The sequence below is a fragment of the Aulonocara sp. 'chitande type north' Nkhata Bay genome, linkage group LG6 (assembly GCF_057382095.1).
Source record: "Aulonocara sp. 'chitande type north' Nkhata Bay isolate Kocher_YH1m ecotype deep benthic linkage group LG6, A_spYH_male_GT1.1, whole genome shotgun sequence".
In the NCBI taxonomy this organism is placed as follows: Eukaryota; Metazoa; Chordata; class Actinopteri; order Cichliformes; family Cichlidae; genus Aulonocara; species Aulonocara sp. 'chitande type north' Nkhata Bay.
The window spans coordinates 14,500,276-14,524,359 of NC_141349.1; the positions used below are offsets into that span (position 1 = coordinate 14,500,276).

Here is a 24,084-nt window from a genome sequence, read left to right on the forward strand (position 1 = left end):
TTTATGTAAACTCTGGCAGCCCAGAGGATTTTAAAAGTTATTTCTCACACAGTACTTGGCAGATGAAGCATTTGCAGGACATAGGGAGTAATTTACGAAAGTTTGCAGACTTGTGATTGACAAGTCGTTGGGCAGTGAGCATATCCTGGATAATCTAAAGATGACCTTAATTCACAAAATCTACTCCATGTTGTCTTCCCTATGACCAAAATCATGAAACTGAGCTCATAAACTAAGCAAGAAAAACATTTACTGAAGTCACCTAGAGCAGAATCAGGGGCCGTTTTTTCCATAGATGTCTATACAACTGGAAGTCTTTACAACCAGTTGAGTCGCCCTCTGCTGGACATCAAAAAGAATGCAGGTTTAGGCCCTTAGGGCTAGAATCTGAGTGCATCTCTTATATTTAACCATTAATGACCTATGCAGTGACGATTGTGTGACCTTGTAATATGTATTAAATATATTTATGTGAATATCTGCAGCATACGATAGCACCTATCGTTCACATTTTTCGCCTGTAACCTGGTATACGAGAGTGCATAAACATAGATTTGATTCATGTAGTATGTGCATATGTGCATTTAAAAGGTTGAGTGGTTGCTTATGTAACTGAAACATTCATTTGTCTGTGTGTATTCTTCCTAAAAAAACACTTCCAATTTCCATTTTTTTTGTTTTTTTAAATATATATTTGCAATTTGCAATTTTTAAAAAAATTCTTACTATTAAATAAATACGTCAATAATATCAATATGTTCTTTTCTCAGGGTGTACCAGGCCCCTCTGGGCTGAAGGGAGCCACTGGTGAGATGGGACCACCAGTAAGTTAGTTTAAACACACTGGAGCACCAGTTAAACTGTGTTTGTTAACACAATTCACCACTGGCAACATATCACCTGGATCTCGTTCCTTTGATGATTTTATTTTTCCTGTAGGGCCCTCCAGGACAGCCAGGTATCTCCGGTCAGAATGGGCGACTTGGGAAACGGGTGTGAATACTTACTACAGTTTTTATTGTTGAAACTGTTATAAGCATGGATTTAAAGTAGTTATTTCTGTGACTAAACTATTACCATGTCTGGGTCTGTGTGTGTTTTTTAGGGTCGAGCAGGTGCAGACGGGGGTCGTGGTGAAATAGGGGAGACTGGAGCAAAGGTGAGCTAAAGTCCCAGTCACACCTCACTTTTGCGTCTCCTTAAACTGAGACATTAACTTTCTCCTTTTCATCTTTCTTTAAGGGAGACAGGGGATTTGATGGCTTGCCTGGTCTCCCTGGAGACAAAGGGCATAACGTAAGTTATGTGGCTGAAAAAGTTCCTGTTAAGTAGATAACTCTGAATAGCACTTGTCAGCTCCCATGTGTGTAATTTCTCAGGGCGACAGAGGGAAGCCAGGCCCTGTAGGTCCACCTGGAGAGCTGGGAGAAAAGGTGAGAGGTCGTGGCAGTTGTAGGTGTATTTTATGTGTGCAGGTGCTTCTATTTATGGTTATTCATGTTTGCTTTTTTTTTTAAAAACAGGGTTCTCAGGGGCCACTTGGGCCGAGAGGACAACCAGGTGATGCTGTGAGTGTTTACAAAAACACACCTTAGTGCCATTCAGCATATTCAGTTAGACCATTTGCCAGTTTTGGAGTCAGTGAGTGATGTATTACACATTTTTTTAAACTTTTCTTAAATGTAATAAAGTATGCTACTTAATTACTCACTGGAGAAAGTAGATTACTTTCTCGGTAACATGACCTGGAACACACCGTCACATAATTATCAACACCGACACAAATCGCCGTCCTAATGAAGACACACGTGATCTTTCTGTTAGTGTTCACGTACAAACACAAAGCTGAAAACTGAAAACAAAGATGAAAACTAGCCCAAAGTCACTTTAAAGCGATCTCCACAGTGATTCATGAACAGGTAGAAACACAGGCTACAGGCCTGACTGCTCATCACTGCCTTTGTTACTTGTTGAACTTTAGGCTGGACTGAAATGAACACACACTCAGCTTCACTTTGGGTTCTGGGATAGCTTTGTCTTAACATGCTGTTTGTGCAGATACTTGCAAAGAACTGACATAGTGTTAGTAGTATGATGCAATTGTTTATGTCCGGGAGGCAGTTTGCTCTTTACCATTGCAGCTCTTGTCGATTTGTGTGATTAAAATAAAATTAACCTTAGGTTGTGAGAGTGTATTAACGTTAGATAAAAAAAAAGGGCTCGTACGAATGACGTAAGCACTTTGAGTGCTATGTAAGAACCAGTCAGTTTGAGACTTAAGTTTGCAACAGAAAGCGGTGCTAAAATGTGGCTGCAGGATGGTGCACAATCTCTACTGCATGCTACATTATCTTATTTATATTAACTGATCTGTGTTTCAGGGACCCAGAGGTATGACTGGCCCCAGAGGTCGGCCCGGTCCCCCAGGCATGCAAGTGAGTGTGAACCTTATCCTTTTTAATGCACCACCTTTTCACACATTAAGATCTACAGCTAACAACAACAGACAATGTAAGATAAGAGTGATTACAGCTCTGTGCCAACTCTGTGTTTAGCCATGAAAAAAACCCTCTTTTACATCAGCTGCATGAATCCAGCTGTGGTGTAACTATCAGATAATTGCAGGAGATAATACCTAATCACAAAGTTGCACCCCTTCTCCATTTGTTAACATTGTGTTATGTAATTCTTATCTGAGAAAGAGACTGTTTGCTGGCCTGAAGCCGTTTCATTTTGTGTAACGTCTGTTTGCACTTGTAGCAACACACGTTCACGCTTGTCGGCATCCGACAATGCTCTTTGCTTTGTTTAAATATATTCATTGATGTTGGTTCATTACGCTTTAAAAGCCTCAAGCAGGAAAGGTGGTATACCTAAACCAGTGGTGCAGTTGATCATTTTTAAATTGTTTCCAGTCCCAGGGGTTTTATGTAACAAGCTTTAGAAAAACAAATGTAGGGGAAATACACCCTCCTCCTTACAGCTGAAGGACACTTAAAAATTCTAATAATGACCTGAAATATCATTAGATTATAACGCCATCGAATATTACATATCAGTGAAAGGGACACTTCTACTATTACGAGTACACTGGAAGTTGAAATTAGATTCACATGGGATGACAACCAGGTGTGAGCAGGAGGACTCCAGACAAAAAGGTGTTGATGCTGATCAAGCTGGAATTGGTTATAGAACCATCTCTAAAGAACAGACTGTATACAGATGGACAAAATTTAAGAACAGCTATCGACAGAGTTCAGTGCAAGAGCAAAAGTGTTAGAAATGCTGTCGACAGACCTGACGTGCACAGTTTATGTGAGTAAATCCAGTCTGAAGCTGTTTTGTACAAAGAAAAGGACAAAAATGCCTCTAAAACAATGTGCAGGACTGATCAAAAGTTACCTGAAGTGTTTAATTGTAGCTTATTGCTTCACAAGCAATAGTTTTACCTCTGCACACCACCACAGTGGATGTTAAAAACAATCGAGATCTGATTGAAGTGCAGCCTTTTGTCTTTAATTCAGGGGTTACAACTGTTTATGAATAACAGCTATTTTTATACACAGTCCACCATTTTCACATGTTCAAAAGTTACTGGACAGTTGAGTGACAAGCAGCTTTATGGCCGTGAGTCCTGTTCCCTCAGTTAGCCATGACAAGTTAAGCTCATGACAGGAGTGGGTTCCCAGCGTTGTTCATCTTTTCTTGGTAGTCGTTCACTGGAATTCTCGATATAAGGCCCAAAGAAATGTTGATGCAAGTCAAGAAGGATGAAAAATCAAAATAAGCCTAAGAGATAACCAAACCAACAATCTGGTAGATTCTTAAAATGTAGGAATGCACTGACCACCTCATCGACATCAAAAGACTTGAAACCTGAGACCATGGAAGACAACTGAAGTGGATTGCTAAATTCTTTCCTTGGTAAAGAAAGCCAACTAGGAACATTATCAAGGATGTAAATGAATCATTGTCAAGGCCTACAGTCCAGAGACACCTTTACAAGGTGAAAACCAGGGGTTATACTCAAGAAGAGGAAAGCCAGGTAAGAGACACACAACATCTAAAAGAGTCTGCACAGCTCTGAGGGCATCTCAAGGGAGGAAACACAAAATTTTGCTGAAATAGCCTCTGAAAATGGGATTTTATGAAAAAGAAAAAGCCTTATTCCTGAACAGTTAATGCTATACTTTAAAGCTTAAAGCTAAAAGTCCGACCTTCAATCCCATCTCGATTTTTTGATTTTTTTAAGCGATTGTTCGAATACTTATGGACTGTATTGTATGTTTTCCTCACACAAACATGTGATTTTTGCTCATTTTCCTCAACAAATGAATTAGAAAAAAAGAATAGAAACAAATCAGCAAATATTTATCAAAATATTTAAATATGTAAAATGTTTGTTTCATTTTTTCAGTTCTCTTTTTCACTTAGGACTTAATCTGATAATGTTTCAGCTTATAGTTCCAGAGAAATCTAAACAATGGCAGCTGCATGGCTTCTTTGTTTACTCAGACATTATTTTTTTTGTAGGAGTAAAGAGTTCATACGACAGAGAAAGTTGGTGGCAGAAAGTACACCTCGTGCAAAGGAATTATCTTACACAGGAAGTAGCAGCTCACAGTCGGCCCACAAAACAATGCACGTCTTTAACCAGAGTCCTATTATTCTGAACAAAAACCTCATGTGCTTTAAATATTTTGGTTAGAGGCCACATAAGTAGATTTGAGGATATAAAAAAAATGTAGTCTCCTTCTTTAACCGCCATCCTTTTTCTTCTCACAGGGCATTCGAGGAATTGATGGGGCTCAGGGTTCAAAGGGAAATATAGTAAGTAATATAAACGCTGAAGACCCCAGATCTATGTTGATCTGTTCTGATGACATCATGTCTCCTCTGTGACAGGGACCGCCAGGAGAAGTAGGAGCACCCGGACAGCAGGGCAACCCTGGAATCATTGTAAAAGCAGTGAACATACACTCACAAATGTAACTCAGCTGCATACATGTATCTAAGGAAATACTAATCCTCTGTCTCTGCTCCAGGGTTTTCCTGGTCCTCAGGGGTTAGTAGGGCTGCCAGGAGAAAAAGTGAGAGTCTTTTACTTGGATTCTTTCCTCAGAGCAAAGAGAATCTCAGTTGACTGACTCATCTTTGTCTCACAGGGTCCTCAAGGGAAGAAGGGGATGAGAGGCTTGCCAGGAAATGACGGGCCCCCAGTCAGTAAATGCACACTTGTATTTCTTTACTTTTGTGATCGCTTGTGACATGATGCACTCCCTCAACTTCACACATCGTCTTGTCTACAGGGTCACCCTGGACGAGAAGGTACCCCGGGGGAAAAAGGACTGCCAGTAAGTTTGTTGTCTCTGAGGATTTATGTTGTTTTCATGGTATTACAACTGACTATAATATGTGAATATGCTCATTTCTAGGGTCCTCCAGGTGTCCAAGGGCCTGTTGGATACCCTGGGCAACGAGGAGTTAAGGTAGAAAATGCAACCTGGTTTGGAGATATATGGATATATGAATCCATTAATTTGTATATTTCTGGATATGTTAAAAGGCAGAGTGAGGTTTCCAGTTAGTAGGGTTAATCTTATGTGTATGTAACCACATGATACCAGTATCAACTGACACTACAGCAGCACTGACAGAGGAAACTTCTCTGTGAAGATATATGAAGTTCTAAAAAGAAAACATTTTTACAATTCAGTGAATTTATAGCATACAATATCCACAATATCAAAACTGCACGCCTGATATAGTGCAGGTCCAAATCAGACTCACCAAAGCATGGACTTCTCTGACCACTAAGTCTTGTAACTTGCGAGTGGGTTGTCAGAGAGAAAAATCCCACTGAGGTCTAAAGAATTTGAAATCAATTCAACTTGATCCCAACTGTTGTGTCAAGGCACGTTATATATTTTAAGGCAGAGGTTCTTAACCTGGGTTCGATCTAACCTTAGGGGATCGGTGAGTCGGTCTCAGGGGTTCGGCAGAGCTTCCGCCGTGACATGCACGGCTCATTTTGTGCACCAGTAAAAAACAGATCTATGTCTTCAATTTGAAAAAAAAAATCATATTTTATTTTTCAGTAAAGAGGGGTTCAGTGAATGCGCATATGAATCTGGTGGGGTTCGGTACCTCCAACAAGGTTAAGAACCACTGTTTTAAGGTAAAGACCCTACAATGACAGAAAACCCCAATCAGATACGAGCACGTGCTTAACGACAGTGGGAAGGAAAAACTTCCTTTTAACAGGGAGAAACCTCCAGCAGGAGCAGGCCCTATGTAACAACAGATGGGGAGGCAGACAGGACAAAAGACACTCTGTGGAAGAGAGCCAGAGATTAATAATAACTAATGATAAACACAGAGTGAACACTTTGTGATGTTCCTCAGTCTATTCCTGAATAATCTGTAGCAGGAAGCATTACCCTGTTTAAAGAGGCCATTGTTATTAGAGAATACATCTGCCATGAAAGTGTGTATGTGGTCTCTAACCATGTACAGGGAAGTGGTACTCGCCAAAGTAATATCCACATGAACGCCAAGGTTTCCGAGCAGAACATTGCTTCCTGCTGCCATCGCTGCCCCAGGTGAACAATGCTCAAGTGCCCATTGTAGCAGTGGAGAGGGGTCAGCACGGGTTCTCTGAAAGGTTTATGCAGCTCTGTAAGCTGTGATGCACTGCATGTTCTGTCACCTTTCTGTCAGAGCCAGCAACGTGTTTTTGTTGCAGTTTGTACTACTGTAGCTCTACGTGTGCATTTATGTACCATGGGCGCTGATGACTCAATCGCCGGTTCCCAGTTTGTCCCTTCCTGGAACACATTTGGAAGGTATAAAGGAGTGCATGCTGGGAACACGCCACAAGACCTGCTGCTACAGAGATGCTCTGACCCAGTCATCTCAGTTTCACCCTATGAGTGACTCAGGTCCTCACCATTTTCTCCTATTTTTGCTTCCAGCACACCAGCTTTAAAAAGAGATTGTACATGTGCTGCGAGAGGAATCAGTTTTTACTATTGTGACTGATCAGGATTTGTCAGCGTACTCAAAATGTATTATTCTTCCACATTGGATTTCACCATAAGCTAAAGTCAGGAACAGCCAACTGTGACATTGTATCATGTGTTCTCTCTTTACTTGTTGACTTCCAGCTTTGTTGTCTATCTTCCTGTTTGACAGGGAGCAGATGGGCTCAGAGGTTTAAAGGGCAGCAAAGGAGAGAAGGTAACAAAGACAGAGAAACAGCGCAATTTGTTCTAAAATACAGTATACAAGGTATTTGTTCCAGAACCATCTGTTTAGGCTGTCTGTTAAATTATCTGGACATTCCTTTGTCTTCCTGTCTCCTCTCCTTTGCTGTGCCTGCAGGGAGAGGATGGTTTTCCAGGGGCCAAGGGGGAGATGGGGGCAAAGGGGGATGTTGGGGACAATGGAGCACCAGGGTCTCGAGGCGAAGATGGACCTGAAGGTCCCAAAGGCCAGTTGGGTCCCCAGGGGGAGGCTGGACTTATTGGTATTCCCGGAGAGAAGGTACAGAGCAAATCATAGCTGATCAGTAAAAGTATCAGTGAATAATCCTAACTCATATTGCACAACATGTATTAGGAGTCATGCTGCCTCTCTTTTTAGGGTAAACTGGGAGTACCGGGACTGCCAGGATTTCCAGGGCGACAGGGGCCAAAGGTGAACTAAACTGAATGAAAGTAAACCAGATGTTGAAGATATAATGTACGCAAAGCAAATCTATGCGTCTTTTTCCTCCCAGGGATCTGATGGGTTTCCTGGTTCAGTGGGAGCTTTGGGAGAAAAAGGGAAAAAAGTAAGTGGAGGGTTTGACATCGTGATGATATTTTCTCTGAAAAATGATGATGCTATTTCCTTCAATATTCTTCTTTTGTCCTCTAAATCAGGGCCCTGCAGGACAACCAGGAAGTGCAGGCCAGAGGGGACCAAATGTGAGTATCGTCTCAAAACAGATATTTGAGTAATGGCAGAAAGGACACGGTCAAGGATGCCATTGTCTCACTTTATGTCGGGGTCATTCTGGCTCAAATCAGCACGGGCTTTCTGCTTGAATCGTTCATTTCCATAAAAGTTTTATGGTGCAAAAATAAATATGATGATTTTGGTGAAATTTTTGCGTCATATATCAAATAGTTTTCAAGGCATGCTTTTTTGAAAAAAAATTGACCCATTTTCAGGCCTTTTCTTCTCTCATTGAAATCTGCAGCAATGTCTGAACATGAGTATCTCAAAAACTATTAAAGATAAAAGCCTGGAAATTTCAGTGGCCTTTCTTACCATCAAGATGAATCAGACTCTGTGATTTGAAACAAACATAAAAGTTTTGGCTAGTTAAAAAGTGAAACAAAAAAGAAATCCTGCACTCTTGCAAAGTCCTATATTGGAACATAGACTAATAAAAAGGTTTAATATTGCAAAAGACAATTAGTGGCGATTTCTGAATAGCATGTATTTGAATTTCACAGTACCGTAAAGTAAAAGATGTAAATACTTTATACAAAATTCTTAGTCACAAATGAAAAAAATACTATGATGTTTTTAATATAAATTGAAGAGGGACAAGAACATTGGCTGATTTGATCATAGTCTGTATAATTTTGTTCTTTTTTGTAACCTTTTTTTTGTACGTCTTCAGCTACAGCCTGCATTGAAGAGACCCTCTTATCAACATGTCACATCAGCTGCAACATGGCTGAGTTTTCACAAAGCAGCAATCATCAGAATCAGCCCTCATTTTGAACTCATTTTGACCTCATTTGCAAATTTCTGTGGCTGTATGTTGCACAGATATTATGGCAGTGACAAAATCTCTCCACAGAAAGATCGACATATAAACATCTGAAAGTACTACCTGTGTAGTAAAACTGGCACATTGCCGTTGCCACATTTATGGACACACTGTTCAGAAAGATGGAGCACATCTCCATTCAGATAAAATCCGATGCATGAAGAATTTTACCATCACATCTGCACATCTTCACATCTTTCCCAAAATGGTTTCTTCTCCTGTCCTCTCCTCTCTTGAAAGAAATTGAGCCATACTGTGTAGAAAATATGGTCATCGCCGTGATGATGTCACCAATCGGTTTGTGAAGCCCTGTTTTAAAACATCAGTGTTTTGTCACTCCCATGCTCCAGAGTGTAAAGAGTGTCGATTCATCAGCGATCAAGCCTGGTTAGCAAAATTCTGAATTTATGGGTGAAGAGCATAGCCACACGTATCTGCTAATTAGGCCAAAGTAACAAACAAGCATCAGACACAACAAACACAGGCGAGAGAGACAGTTTGGTGACTCAGATTAGAGGAGTTTAAGGCTGGCAGAAAGCTCGCTGCTACAGCTCCCTGCATTTGCACATCTGTCAAAAGTGTGCAGAAAGGCTGTGACTCTAACTTTAAGCCTTCAAAATGAATTAAACAGGTGAGTTATCAAAAACTCCAGGCCTTTACTGTTGTCACGAAGGACTAAATTAGCTATAAAAAACTGTAATTGAAGCTTTAAATATGGTTACATCTGCTCTAAATTTATTCACCGGCCCACTTTAACAGGAAGCCTCTAGTGGCTGTTCAAAAAATTACATTTTGGCACTTCCCCATTGACTTTTTTGTTTTTGAGCCTCACAGGTTGCCACTTGCCCAGCAGTAATGTACATGCCTCTGCAGACGCACTGACTATCTTCCTTCTCAGATCTGTACAGGTTTGTTTGCCCTAACTTTGAAGTTTCTTCTTTGGCAGGGTGCACGAGGTGCCAGGGGAGCGAGAGGGCCTACTGGTAAATCAGGAGAAAAGGTTTGTTGACTGTATTGTTAGCCAATGGCAAAATCCTGTCACCATTAGCTATGGTTTAATATTTTTACCCATTACCGCCTCCTTGTTCTTCTTCTCTCTTATATTTTCATAGGGTGCTTCAGGACATGATGGCCCACCAGGGCCATCTGGAGAAAGGGTAAGAAAAATACTTTTAACCTATATTATCTTATCTTTAGATTTAGCTGTTTATAGGCTATTTTCTGTTTTTTAGGGACCTCAAGGGCTACAAGGAAGGAATGGAGAGCCGGGACCTAAAGGAGCAGTTGTGAGTGCAGTACAGAGATATGTAGACACATTCACAAAATTTCACACATACAGTGATGTGAAAAAAAGTTTTTTTCTCAGGAGTGTATGCAGTCCTGTGAAAAATTAAGTACATGATTCAGAACCGCTTTCAGCAGCAATAACTTGAAATAATCCTTTTCTGCATGTCTTCATTAGTCTCTCATAGGATTGTGGAGGAATTTTGGTCCACTTTTCTTTACAGTTTTGCTTTAGCTCATTGAGGTTTACGAGCATTCATTTATGAACAGCTCTATTTAAGGTCCCAATTTAGTATTTGAACTAGATTCAGACGTGTTGTTTGACCAGGCCTTTGTAACACCTTGATTCTTTTGTTTTCCAGCCGTTCTGTTGTAGATTTACTGCTGTGCTTTAGATCGTGGTCATGTTACATGACCCAGTTTCAGCCAAACTTCAGTTGTCACAGATTTTCTCAGATTTAATTCTGGAATAGTTTGATAAACAGAGGCATTCATGTTTAACTCACTGACTGCAAGATGCCCAGGTCCTGTGACTGCAAAATGAGTCCAAATCCCCAGCCCTCCATCACTGCGTTTGACAGGTGGTATGAGATGTTTTTCCCCAAACATGGCGCTGTGCGCATGTGTCATAGCCAAACATCTCCCCTTTGTTCTCAACATGGTTCCAGAAGTCTTCTGGTTTATTCTGATAAAACTTTGCACCGGGAGGAGGCCCTGGGGCAGACCCAGGACACGCTGGAGAGATTATATCTCTCGGCTGGCCTGGGAACGCCTTGGTATTCCCCCGGATAAGCTGGAGGAGGTGGCTGGGGAGAGGGAGGTCTGGGCCTCTTTGCTTAGGCTGCTGCCCCCGCGACCCAGCCCCGGACAAAGCGGATGAGGATGGATGGATGAACTTTGCAAACGTTCTTTTAGAAAGTCATGAATGTTAAGATGTAACCTGTTAACTGAGGCCTGCAGAGTCTAATCTTGGGGTGAATCTGCTAGGACATCCACTCCCAGGAAGATTGTGGTATTATGTTAACGCATATCCAAATGCACCAGACCATTAAACTACCAAAACATCTGCTTTTATAGAGGTGCTTGTGCTTGTTGATGATCATTTAATCAAGTGCATTTGATTACCTGCTCCTGATTGCTCTTTATCCTCTTAAATCCTGTGGACGCATTAAGAGTGCATTTAGTTTTTCACAGGACTGCAAATGGTGCTGTGGAGACTTTTTTTGACATAGATGTACATTTAGAACTGATTCATTGCTGTTTACAACTTCTTCTTGCAAGAAGAAAATAGACCAAGTTAGGAGGAAACCGAGTTTGTAGATCAAGCTGAAATTCTGTACAGTAAACAAAACAAAGATGAATTTGACCTCTAAGTGATTATTTGATATTCTACACTCTAAACTATTACCAGGTTCATGACTTGTTTAAAAGGTTGAAGGTGAAGGGTATTTTACCACCTCATATTTAACTTCCTGAGCTTCATTTCTCACCAAGTGTCTCTGTGTGTAGGGTCCAGCTGGGAAAGATGGGCTTCCAGGTCACCCAGGCCAAAGAGGAGAGCCGGTGAGTGAGGTCATGGGTCGTTGGTTAAAGATGTTCTTTTTGTCTCCCCACACACAAAAACTCATCTGAACATGCTTTATTTCCATATTTTCTATGCTGCAGGGATTCCAAGGAAAGACTGGACCCCCAGGACCTTCAGGTGTGGTGGGGCCTCAGGTAAGCACGAAAGTGTGAATCCTTCATGTGCTGAATGTTTTCATTGGTATTACTGAGCCAGTCACATTGTTATATTTTTTTCAGGGCAAATCAGGAGAGCCCGGCCCACCAGGGGACCGAGGTCACCCAGGAGCACCAGGTGTACCTGGAGAGCATGGTTTACCTGGGACTGCTGGGAAGGAAGGTGGAAAGGTCAGTCCACATTCGCAGGTCCACAGTGTATGATAGAAACACAACGCATGCTTCAATTTCACTATGCTTTTCATTTCCTCTCAGGGGGACCCCGGTTTACATGGGACATCTGGGAAAAATGGACCTCCAGGCATGAAAGGGTTCAGAGGGAGCAGAGGAGCCCCGGGCATTATGGTAACACACACACACACATTAATATTTAGTTCTTACTTTCTTAAGATTAGGAATAATATAAGATATAAATTCAAAATGATGTGTGATATTTCCAGGGACCTCCTGGTCTGAAAGGTGGATCGGGACCTCGTGGGTCACCAGGAGCCATAGTGAGTCTACAGCATGTCTTCTGGGTTTCTGTTTGTTGCATAGTTATAAAGTAGAATATTTCAAACATTTTAACCATTTTTGCTAGACTGTGATCAGGTGATTTCCGATTCACATATTCACTATAAAAAATTAAACAAAGACAGAAATGACACAATGGAGAGAAACCACTTGAGAGATCTTGAATACAAACCCAAGTATCAGAGTCAAGCGTGGTTAGTAATCCCAGCAGATCTTAATGCAGTCCTACATTAGCTAATGGCACAGCTGTTACCCTTTTTTTGCTTCCTCTTGGTAAATCACACTCATGGCACACTGATAGATACAGTCGCTACTGCCTGTGCAAGCCACTTTGTGGCTCAACCCTTGCTGACAATCAAAGTAATGTCCATTGTTCTGTCAGGGATTCTTGCTGTTGCTTTCCTGCTTTTTGGCAGAATATACTGACAAACAAAATTTGCTGCAGATGGATAAAACAGTCCGATCTCAACTAAAATGGTCCTGAGAGAAATGGTGACTGTATGACAAATACTCTCCTGCCCCAATAAAAAGCTAATCATTTTCTTTAAAACAGCCAAACCAGAAAACATCAAGTCATTCATGTTGCTGCCTTAGCAAACACAGTTTGTAGCTCCAATGTGCATGTGTGGTTGAAGTAAAACCTAAAAAGAAAAAGCCAAAAGCACTTTTCAAATAGTATTTGGCATATATGTTATTTATGTCAAGTGCTATTATTTTCCTACAATGACTAAAAAAAACCCTGTTTTTTAAGCATTCAAGTGTCAACATGGTGTACTGATTGCTTCCAGGGGCCAACGGGTGAGAGGGGCCCTCCAGGACCAGCTGGTGCCATTGGACAGCCTGGTAGGGCCGGAGCAATTGGAGGACCTGGACCAATGGGAGAGAAGGGGGAGCCTGTAATTACATCTAATCTTCTATGTTCTTATATTATATTTGCCCATTTGGTCCATTTTCATAAGCAGCATGGATGAAAAACAAAGATCCATCAAAGTAGTCTGTCTTTGGTTGGATTGTTAGTTTTTACTATTGATATGTTTTTGTACAGAATAACAGGAATTAAATGTGTGTATTTGTGTCCCAGGGAGAGAAGGGTCCAATAGGACCGGCAGGTCAGGATGGGGACCAGGGACCTGTAGGGATGCTTGGGGCAATGGGCACTGCGGGACCTGCAGGAGAGGACGGGGATAAGGTAAAACCAAATGCACCTGTATGAGCCGGAGGGGATGGGTGAGTATGTGTCTGTACTGTTGTTATAAGCTGTGTCCTCTGTATGTGTCCACAGGGAGAGCAGGGAAAACCTGGACAGAAAGGCAGCAAAGGAGACAAAGGAGAAGGAGTGAGTCTGGAGCCGCAGACGTACATACTCAATAGTGCACAAAAACATGATCATACATGTTTGTTTCATCTTCCCTCTCTCCTCACAGGGGCCTCCAGGGCCTACTGGCCCCCAGGGGCCGATAGGTCAGCCTGGACTTCCGGTGAGTTTGCTTCTCTCATTTTTTCATTTTGAGGGTTTTGAAAATTGAAATGTCTCAATTTACACTGTCAGTGTCAATTCTTCAGCTAGCTTTTCACTTTGTAGTTTTTTATTTACCGTGGTGTGTATTTCATGATGAAACTGTATTGTATTCTTACCAGTAGTATGGGTACCAAACATCTGACGTATAAATAATTTACCCATCAGATCAATCCCTTCATAAATTATTTCCATTTGGTACTTTGTACTGATACTTCACAGTTTGTTGTCTCTCTCAGTCAAACAGGTTTAGTGGGAATTACATCATTTCAGAAAGTTAAATAAACAATTTCAGTCATAAAGACATTTCTCACTCTCCCGTGCATAACAGGGTCTAGATGGTTTGCCAGGTCCTCGGGGCCAACAGGGCATGTATGGCCCCAAAGGAGATGAAGGTCCCAGAGGCTTCAAGGGCTCTACAGGACCAATAGGATTACAGGTGAGACTCTTATTTTATGAAGGCAAACAATAAAGTCTGCACTCTCGTCATATAATGCTGTATGTGTTCTCCAAGGGCATGCCTGGCCTACCAGGAGAAAAAGGCGAGAGTGGCCATGTGGGACTGATGGTGAGCTCTTAATCTGTTTTATTATTTGCCACATTTTTTCCACTCCATTTTCTATAATCAGTAAACTTGTTTCTGTCTCATCACATAATTTAGGGTCCACCTGGACAACAAGGACCTTCTGGATCTCAAGGACCTATTGGGGGGCAGGTAAGTCTCACAGGCATATTTGTGGATCTGCATTTAGTCAAGCGCTTGATTTACGTTTTGATGAAATTAAAAAGTCTCTGTGGTGAACAGGGGCCACCTGGTCGTCCCGGGATGATTGGGCAGCCAGGTGTTGTTGGAGAGAAGGTAAAGAAAATAACAAATAAAACAGCTTTTAGATATTGATGCTCTTTCCAGATGATCTTACACCTAATTTGCCTTCCCTCTTAGGGTGAGGATGGTGAGGCAGGTGATCCTGGAGCAGTTGGTGTTTCAGGAAAGCCAGTGAGTTTGTTTGCTTATTTGGAAGGCACGGACATCCTTTAATCCATTTATAATACTCAATTTTTTTCTCTTTTCCTTTGACATACCCAAGATGATCACTTACTCTGTTCTTTTGTTGTTTTAGGGAGCAAAAGGAGAACAAGGGGAGAAGGGAGATACGGGTCCTCCAGGAATGTCTGGTCCTCCAGGAGCTAGAGGCACCCCAGGGGAGGATGGAGCCAAAGGCAATGCTGTAAGCGACATTCATGACAAAAAAAACATACTATTTAAGTGTTTATCAGTATTATAATACTAGTCAACCCAAACCACTGTAATACACTATGAAAATCTTTGATTGCCTGATTACGTTTAATATAGTTTGTGGTACCCTAACATTCTTCCCTTCCTATACTGTTTAATGTACTAGACAAGCAGGAAATCCTACTCCTACTCCAACCACTTGTTGGAAACCTGTTCAATTGCTTATTAACACAATCTTTTCACATATTCAATGCTCCAGTCACATGTCGGGAACTGTTGGGAAGTGCATTTAGGCATGTAGAACTGAGCATCAGAATGGATAGCAAAAGTGATCTAAGTGACTTCGAATGTAGATTTGTTGATGGTTCCAGATAGGCTGGTATTAGGCTGGAGCATTTCAGAAACTGCCAGTCTACTGGGATTTACACACACAGTCATCTCCAGACAAAGAATGGTCTGAAAAAGAGAAAATATCCAGTGAGCAGCAGTTTTCTGAAAACGCCTTGTTGATGCCAAAAAGAGAGAATAATCAGAGCTCATATGAAGACAACAATAACTCAAAAAACTACTTGTTACAATCAAGGTATTCAGTAGAGCATCTCTTAATGCACAGCAGATCAAACCTTGATGAATATGGGCCTCAGAAAGAACTATAAAAATAAGGCTAGCAAAAAAAGCATTTAGCAATTAGCTAAAGACTTTACTACTAGCTTAAGACTTTAGAGACAGAAGCTTCACAACGCAGTGCTGTATTTAATTTCCATAATATATAAACAGTCAGAAAATCAAAGTAAAGTCCAATTAAGCAAGAAAAATTATGTTACGGAACATTTCAAGGAGTATTTCATAAAGAACATGATTAGAAAGAGAAATAATCTCACTTTAAAACTTAAAAGTGTTGTATACTTTGTAGCGAATGCACTGTTTCAATCATTTATGAAATACACTCTATGATGTACAACATGTTGGTGTAGTAGCGCTTCTCCTTCACTCTCCGCAGGGTCCTATAGGTCTGACTGGGGACCTTGGACAGCAGGGAGAAGCTGGACCCAACGTGAGTGTCTGCTCTTTGTTTTCTTCTTCTTCCTTCTCTTCTGTTTGATCTATCATCCTCATTCTGTTTGATGCATCCACTTTACAGAACAAAGACTCACCAAAAAAGAGCTTTCTAGGATAAAAAGTCATTATTTTTTTAAAGGACTTCAATGTTTCATCTTTGTCGGTTGCATTGCACTTGCAGTTTCCTGGAATTTGAATGAATTCAAACTAAAATGTTAAAAATATATGAGGACCCATAGAGAGGGAGATGTGGAATAAACCAAACTTTGAAATTACATCCGAGCTAAATTTGAAAACACCAGGCAAACATATATTTTAGATGATCTGTGGAGAAACAAAGCTCCTCGTGAGCTCTTATATTTCCACTGGAAACTAAAGTACATAAAATCCTCATTATGTAACATCTTTGTAGTTGTTGTTTTCTCAGTCAGACATCTACCAGGCTAGTTTTTTTCTTATTTTTTTCCCATTTTATTGCTTTTAAAGCTGTTATGTGTTCCTCTGCCCACAATCTTTGTTCCCCCATCAGGGTGTTGATGGCCTCTCTGGATCTAAAGGAGACACAGGAGACCCTGGAAACCTTGTAAGCTGTAGACTGCTGTATGAACACAAAAGAAAACGCAACATAATGACCGACCAGCTAACCTTTTTCTTTAAATGTACCAGGGACCCCCAGGGGCACCCGGGGAACCTGGACCACCTGGGCCTCCAGGGCGAAGGGTCTGTCTGTTTTTCTTATGATGTTCTTTTGTCTGCATGCAGAAACCTCATTTTCTATTTACTGTTAAATCTGAAGATTAAAACTTCTGCTGTTGGGCAGAGGTTGGGAGTATTTTTGCTTAATGCATTCTCACTGTGCGTATGTGTGTGTGTGTTTGTGCATGACTGCACCCTTATGACAGATTCAGGTTAAAATGTTTTAAAATGTTGTTCTTCAGGGCCACATGGGGAAACCAGGAAAGGAAGGAAAAGCAGGCCTGAAAGGAGCGAAGGTGAGAGTTTGAAACAAGTCTTTCAATAATAACTTCTAAATACTGGCAGTGCCTGAAAGCTGACTTGCTCTCTGTCACTGCAGGGTGCTCTGGGATTGGAAGGTCCCATTGGGAAGACAGGCCCTGTGGGAGCCCAGGGGCATCCTGGCAAGCCTGGTCCCCAGGGTCTGAGAGGGATCCCCGGGCCTGCAGTGAGTTAATTTAGGAAAAGCACAGAAGGAGTGAGTAAAGCACGGAATACATGATGTTTCAATCATTTCTTTGTCTTCTTTCAGGGTGAGCAGGGTTTAAATGGACCACCAGGCCAGACAGGACCACCAGGTCCCATGGTAAGATAACCCATCAAATAGCAAATCTGAGAAGTTTTCAACAAAATCACGCTTCCATCTTGCATTAAAACCACAGTTTGATGTTTTTGCATATTATTCTAAAGATAATTTAAAAGAAAAAATACGTGTGTGTAGCACATAAAACCGAACTATAAAGGTTAACATTACATTGCAATATAAAACACCTAGAGGCAACTGTTGTTGTGATTTGCGCTATATAAATAAAATTGAAGTGGATTGAATTGACTCATCATTTCATCTCCTCAGGGTCCACCGGGTATAACAGGACTGAAGGGAGACCCCGGCAAGAAGGGAGACAAGGTGTGTTCATACTGTACTCACAAATATTCAAGTTATCCTTTACTGGGACTTTTCTTTGACCTCATCTCTGATATCTTTGTAGGGTCATGGTGGTGTAATAGGTCTGATAGGGCCACCAGGAGACATTGGAGAGAAGGGTGACAGAGGACTACCAGGAAACCAGGGATTACTGGGTCCAAAGGGAGATGAGGTGCTTAAAAAATGCTTGAACACACTCTCCAAGCAAGCAAATAACACAAGATGTGTAGAGGTGTATCATGAAAGTCCAGTATCAAATCATGGAGACATCTAGATGCTGCTGTCACAGTTTTAGCTTTATGATGATATGCAAAGTATAAAGTTTGCTATAAACAATGGTTTAGTATCTGTTTTTGATAGAGTGAGTAAAGAACTGAAATTTGTCCAGTTATATAAATGTAAAGAAAATGCATATTTAGTCCCTGAAGGTTCTTATCTATTTCAGATATTATAATGTCATGATGTTACCTAGCAACCACCTTCCAATGGGATAAAATTACAAAATGTTATTATTTATGATAATAGTGATAATAATTACTATAACCACTTATAAAAGTATCACATCATTTTAATTTAATGGCAGTAATATCTAATTTAGCAAATATTAAATTACATGTTTGGCACATTAACTTATGAAGTCAAGTTTACTGTACTTAGACACTATATGAAAGGTTTAATGCCACATAATAATTATGTAAATGTAGTTAAAGCGACAGGATTTTAAGGCAGAGTGTCTTGGTATACTTTTTCAACCTTGAACAAAATCTTAGATACAAGTGTTTTATTTAGTGCTGTCAGTGTTAATCTCATTAAAATGACGTTAATGCCACAACCGCGTTAACGCGGCAAAATCTCCGTTAGCGAGTTAGCGCGGATCGGCCTGTTGAAGGTGAACAGAGACAGTTCACCTTCAAAGTAAAAGCTGCACCTTTTGAAGTGTGTAGCGCTAAACCAAAGAAACAACTTGCTTTAACAATAAGAACAATTCATAAATATCATAAGAACATATTTCTGTCACTTTTTATCACTTGATAAATTGTTGGTATGACTGATGATTGCGGACACTGATCTGTTTATTAACTACAACATGATCATTATTTTTAATGTCTATATACTTTTAATCGGTTTAAACAAATATCATTTGGCATTAATCCCAAGCTTTCCAGTATTATTCTGATAATTAACTGCACGTAAAAGGAATCTGCTGACTATGTTCACCCCACTGTGTAATATTAGGGTCCAGTTGGTTCATCAGGTCCTCACGGTCCACCTGGTCCTACGGGTCTGTCTGTGAGTTTGCACGATTATTTTCCTACATGACTTATAAACACATAAGCATGGAGATTTCTGAAACAGTGCATCCGTGTTTCCTCTTTTTTGCTCTCTCATTTCTCTCATAGGGTGTGATTGGGCAGAAGGGCTCTAAAGGAAATCAGGTAACTCTGAGATTCATCATTTCACACAACTGAATTATTCAGTGCTGTTATATTACACCATAACTACTCATAACTGAAACTGAAAGACTGATCATTTTGTGGCTCATTTAGGGTCCAATTGGTCCTAGAGGAGACACTGGGCCCGCAGGACCTCCAGGACTCCCAGTGAGTAATATTTAGTTCATTCAAGAATCGTATGACCTTTGTTTACTTTGCCATTGATCCATGTGCATCTGGACTCTTCTCTTCTTTTTTTGTCTACTTCAATCCATTCTTCTTTCTGTCTTTTCATCTACTTCCGTCTCAGGGACTACCAGCAGCTGGTGTGGTCCCTCTGCCACAACGAGGCAGAAGGAGGAGAAATCACTCCTGGGTGGATGGTGCTGCACTTGAAGATGAAGAGGATGGGGAGGAGGAGGCCATAGGTGGGGGAGAGGAGGAAATGATGCAAGGGGATCAGGCGGAGCAGGACAGCCAGCTAAACGAAAAGAAGGGCCAAGGCATGGAGGAAGTGTTTGCCTCTCTATCCTCGATGAAAGTCGAAGTAGAAGGTCTGCGCACCCCGCAAGGGACATACTACAGCCCCGCCCGCACCTGCAAAGAGCTTTGGCTTCTCCACCCAGATCTCCCCAACGGTACTTCATCAGTTTATGTTCTTGGCCATCTGTTGAGCACAGCTGTCTCATTTCAAGATAATCTGTAGATTTTTTCTGCTGCTTCTGTCTGCTGTGGCCTTGGCCCCCCTGAGGTCCTCTCTTTGTCTCTCTATCCAGGCGAATACTGGATAGATCCCAACCAGGGTTGCCATAGAGACTCCTTCAAGGTGTTTTGTAACTTCACCGCACAGGGAGAGACGTGTCTGTACCCCGACAAGAAGTTCCAGTCGGTTCGTTTACATAAATAACACAGTGTGCTATTTTTTTGGAGCAATACGATTAACATTAAAAATAAGCAGGAGGCTGTATCAAAAGCTGCATGATGTAAACACTATTTAGTCATCACCAGTTTGCTGACTGTGTGAATTTGGAGGTGATTCTTTTGTTTGTCTGTTTTTAGGTAAAATTAGCATCCTGGAAAGAGGAAAAGCCTGGCAGATGGTACAGTCAATTCAGGAAAGGAAAAAAGGTATAGTTTGATGATTATTGCACATATTTGTTGGGCTTAACACATCTGGATGAGTGCCAGTTGCAAAGCTTTAAAAGAAACTCTGAATTTTAGAGACACTTGGGGCAGATTTACTAACAGACTGTGCCAGCACAAAATCCTCTTTTGGCATAAGAAAAGCTGCTGCTGGTATTTACTAAAGACACACAGTGTCAGTTTGCAACTGAAGGATGTTTTTGTAGCTGGCCTCTCCACATAAATATTTGTCTGGGATTCTCTTCCAGAGCTTAACATTTTGAGAGGATAGGATTTAAATGATTAAACGTGATTTATTAAAGTTTGTAGCCTCACATTGAGTTAAATTAATAGTGAAATAAGGCATGTCTTATTTTTTTCACCTCATCCGGCTTAGGAGTTAGACCAGATTATCTACTCATTAGAAGGTTGGTGATTCGATCTCTGGCTCCTCCAGTATTCATGCCAAAGTTTTCTTGGGCAAATTATTGAACCTTGATGCACTGATTGGATTGTTGAATGTTAGCTAGAAAGTAGGGTACAAAATGCCTATGTAAGGACCAGTAAATTTACTTAAAATAACATTAATTTTAAATAACAAAGAGAACAAGTTAGTTATAAGAATGAGTAAGGCAGATGGCTCAAAGCTGTGAGTCCTGTGCCAAAGCTTTGGCTGTCTAACTCAGAGTCCTCACCCTGCATGTTTAGACCCAAGCCCCACATATTTCTGGCTCTCAGTAACACTGTTTTTATCAAACAGAGCTGAACTTAATTGAACTGTAGTTAACGCGGAGTGTCGGTGGATGATGCCTCAATAATGCAACCTCTTTTACAGAGAGTCAAGTTACTTTTTACAGTGAGCAGAGGTACTTATAGTAAATCACACTTATAGTCACATTTCTACACAGAAATCAGTACACAGTGAAAAAGTCTTTGACGCCTTTACTCAGAAGCACTCGCACAAAGAGTGACTTTCATGTCATTTCTTTTTTCTTAGTTGTTTTTAACATATTGAAATATCTGTTAGATTCATGTCTGAATGTTCTGTATGTAGTATTAAAACATTGATCCAGCAGCCACAGAGTGAAAAAGACACACACAAAAACATCTGGGGTGAATTTACACACATTAACAGTATCTTCATCAAGGCTCTGGATCTGACTGTAAACACTTTTACAAGTGGTACAGGTCACCTGTTACCCACAGATTTAAGGTTTAGAAAGGTTTGTAATATTTTGCATCTTTGTCTTTGCTTTTTTGCTATTGTAACATCGTGTTAATTTGTCGAACCAAGTAAATCTGGTCTAAGCATTTTACAGATTTCATGAGTAATTCCAAACCATCTGATTTAGACTTAGACTTTGGCAGCAATCGTATCAGTGATGGGTACACCAGGAACTGTCTCCCTCACTAAAGGCCAGTTCATGCTTTTTGCATGCAAACGTCAGAGTGACGCACATTTCATCATGTACATAAATCTGTGTGGGTGGATGAATACTCCTCTGCAGACGTGCAGCCCAAAATATTTGACTGAGTGGACTGCGCAGACTGCATGGGCCAGTGGGGAAATAATAAATACTGTGGGATATGTGACGAGGTTTTTTGTTATCCACAATTTTAGATTTCAGCTTTAAATGAATACAAAGACACAGATGGCTTTAAACTCCTGCTAAGAAATAGTTCCAACTTCTCCAGAAATCCTGTCCGCCTACTGTGGTACTGTAGAGATGGGATGGAAACACACTCTGGCTTTAAAATCGCTTGGCTCACCTAAAGAATCATTGGTGTGTTGCAGCAAGCCAATTTGTGACTATAGCTGCTGCATTCTACTGCAAAGATCCTGAAACTTAAAATTATTTAAAAGTCAAAGCTAACCTCTCATGAACATCCATGGGGACCATGTGTTTTTTCTGGTTTGATGTAAGGGGCAGCAACCCTGTCAATAATAAAATATTTATCTGTCTGTATTGCAGACAGGTGCATAGTATTTGTAATAGCAACCATATTCACATCTGCATGTGTTTACCTTAGCTGGCTATTCTCATGGGAAAATTGGCTGCATTAAAAGCTAATAATAATAATAATAATATCATAATAACAATAATAATAACAACAACAATAATAATAATAAAGCTTGAATAGGTTTGTGTCCTTGATGTTCAACTGCAAAATAAACATACATTTTTATGCTAATTATGGTACTTTCGTACTTATCATGTCAAGTAAAAGGAAAGTCCAGCGGTTAATAGCGGAATAGGCAGCATGTTCTGCAAAACTTGCTAACTCCAACAAGAGGAAGAAGAAGTCTGCAGGTGAAGACAGAGAATAATTGTGCAGCCAAAGCTGCCCAGCTAAGACTGTTAAAGAGGAGAAATTAAAATGCTTTTTGTTTTTTTAAGTTTTAGTGAGGGAGGATTCAGGTGAGGGCAAAAATCTGAATGTGTGCTGCTCCGTCAAATGAACTGCTGTGGCCTGGAGGGACGCAGGTGCTGCTCCATTCTTGTCTTTACGAGTTCAGAATTCTGCAAAGGGTAGTAGACTTGGAAAAACAAGCTCAAAGAAAACTTCAGATTAATGTTAAACAACAGTTGTGTGGTAAATTTAAATTTAAAAATAATATAACAGTTTAAAAAAGCTAAGAGGTATGAAAGTTGGTTTGTAAAACTAGTACTCTACGTGTACTAGATGTGCCCGTTTCTTGTCATTTCAAAACATGTGTCTCTCTGACTTGTGCTGCACTTTGCTCGGCGCAGCAGGAAACCATTATAGACACGAATGAGTTTCAGAACACAGCGCTGCGTGTGCTGCGTCCGATGTGAAAGGGCCTTAAGGCTAGGAAGCTTGGTTAACAAGTTTTTGTGTGCATATTCTGATTTACACTTCTAGGGCAAACATTTGTAGAACCAGCAATGTAACCTACTTAAATGCCCAGCGGTCAAAGGAGATTGCAAAGAAAAGCGTCTGGACTTCTTTAAGTTGCTTGAAGACGTTTCACCTCTCATCCGAGAAGCTTCTTCAGTTCTAAGGTCAAATGGTGGAGAGTCCCAGATATAAACCTAGTGGGAGTGACCCCCCACAGAGGGACAAAAGGACCCCCTGATGATCCTCTAATCGCCTGAGCCAAGGTGGGAAACTGGGCGTGGGTCCCAATCAGCCAGAGTTTCGGGTGTGTTCATTGTGAAACCTGGCCCCACCTTATCATGCGAATTCCTGAGGTCAGATGGCCCAGGATGTGAGTGGGCGTTAAGGCGTCTGGGAAGGGATCTCAAAACTGGATTATAGATGGCAGAGAGTTGGTGTCGTAAACCCCCGCCTCTGTTCAAAGATGGTCGCTCACAGTGGACATAGATGGCTTCTTTGTCCATTCCCATTTTATTACAGTGTATCCATATGAATGGCCCACCCTGTATAATGACCTAGTCTGCAAGATCTTCATCTCCAACCTCTAGCAGAGCTATGGCAGCATTCCAAGGGAGACTGGGGACACTGAGTCCAAATAGATCATGTTTAGCATCTCCACTGGTGAAGCTGCTACTCTGAGCTGCGGCTTCAGGGTGTTTGGTGCCCGTTGTGGTGGTGACTCCCAAACTAGATGGTGGACACTGGAGGTAAAGGGAATAATCAGGCTGAAGGAGTCCTATCAGGCTTGGTTAGCCTGTGGGACTTTGGAGGCAGCCGATAGCTACTGACAGG

The 24,084-nt window shown here is 41.0% G+C and overlaps 1 protein-coding gene across 2 annotated transcripts in view; it reads left to right on the forward strand.

Annotated features, from left to right (window-relative positions):
• The window catches only part of LOC147327466 (uncharacterized), a 48,474-nt gene that overhangs the window by 21,991 nt on the left and 2,399 nt on the right, over positions 1-24,084 (forward strand). For both annotated transcript variants that reach the window (XM_086295111.1, XM_086295112.1), the window contains 50 exons: positions 771-824; positions 940-993; positions 1,106-1,159; positions 1,243-1,296; positions 1,380-1,433; positions 1,524-1,568; positions 2,382-2,435; positions 4,786-4,830; positions 4,906-4,959; positions 5,046-5,090; positions 5,166-5,219; positions 5,310-5,354; positions 5,436-5,489; positions 7,195-7,239; positions 7,384-7,545; positions 7,645-7,698; positions 7,781-7,834; positions 7,926-7,970; positions 9,774-9,827; positions 9,940-9,984; positions 10,060-10,113; positions 11,621-11,674; positions 11,777-11,830; positions 11,915-12,022; positions 12,107-12,196; positions 12,292-12,345; positions 13,153-13,260; positions 13,446-13,553; positions 13,647-13,700; positions 13,789-13,842; positions 14,212-14,319; positions 14,395-14,448; positions 14,542-14,595; positions 14,686-14,739; positions 14,824-14,877; positions 15,002-15,109; positions 16,118-16,171; positions 16,706-16,759; positions 16,843-16,896; positions 17,115-17,168; positions 17,252-17,359; positions 17,444-17,497; positions 17,765-17,818; positions 17,901-18,008; positions 19,073-19,126; positions 19,237-19,272; positions 19,384-19,437; positions 19,580-19,907; positions 20,046-20,158; positions 20,329-20,397. In XM_086295111.1, coding sequence (XP_086151237.1) covers positions 771-824; positions 940-993; positions 1,106-1,159; positions 1,243-1,296; positions 1,380-1,433; positions 1,524-1,568; positions 2,382-2,435; positions 4,786-4,830; positions 4,906-4,959; positions 5,046-5,090; positions 5,166-5,219; positions 5,310-5,354; positions 5,436-5,489; positions 7,195-7,239; positions 7,384-7,545; positions 7,645-7,698; positions 7,781-7,834; positions 7,926-7,970; positions 9,774-9,827; positions 9,940-9,984; positions 10,060-10,113; positions 11,621-11,674; positions 11,777-11,830; positions 11,915-12,022; positions 12,107-12,196; positions 12,292-12,345; positions 13,153-13,260; positions 13,446-13,553; positions 13,647-13,700; positions 13,789-13,842; positions 14,212-14,319; positions 14,395-14,448; positions 14,542-14,595; positions 14,686-14,739; positions 14,824-14,877; positions 15,002-15,109; positions 16,118-16,171; positions 16,706-16,759; positions 16,843-16,896; positions 17,115-17,168; positions 17,252-17,359; positions 17,444-17,497; positions 17,765-17,818; positions 17,901-18,008; positions 19,073-19,126; positions 19,237-19,272; positions 19,384-19,437; positions 19,580-19,907; positions 20,046-20,158; positions 20,329-20,397 — 3,489 coding nt within the window. The remainder of the gene's footprint in view (positions 1-770; positions 825-939; positions 994-1,105; positions 1,160-1,242; positions 1,297-1,379; positions 1,434-1,523; positions 1,569-2,381; positions 2,436-4,785; positions 4,831-4,905; positions 4,960-5,045; positions 5,091-5,165; positions 5,220-5,309; positions 5,355-5,435; positions 5,490-7,194; positions 7,240-7,383; positions 7,546-7,644; positions 7,699-7,780; positions 7,835-7,925; positions 7,971-9,773; positions 9,828-9,939; positions 9,985-10,059; positions 10,114-11,620; positions 11,675-11,776; positions 11,831-11,914; positions 12,023-12,106; positions 12,197-12,291; positions 12,346-13,152; positions 13,261-13,445; positions 13,554-13,646; positions 13,701-13,788; positions 13,843-14,211; positions 14,320-14,394; positions 14,449-14,541; positions 14,596-14,685; positions 14,740-14,823; positions 14,878-15,001; positions 15,110-16,117; positions 16,172-16,705; positions 16,760-16,842; positions 16,897-17,114; positions 17,169-17,251; positions 17,360-17,443; positions 17,498-17,764; positions 17,819-17,900; positions 18,009-19,072; positions 19,127-19,236; positions 19,273-19,383; positions 19,438-19,579; positions 19,908-20,045; positions 20,159-20,328; positions 20,398-24,084) is intronic.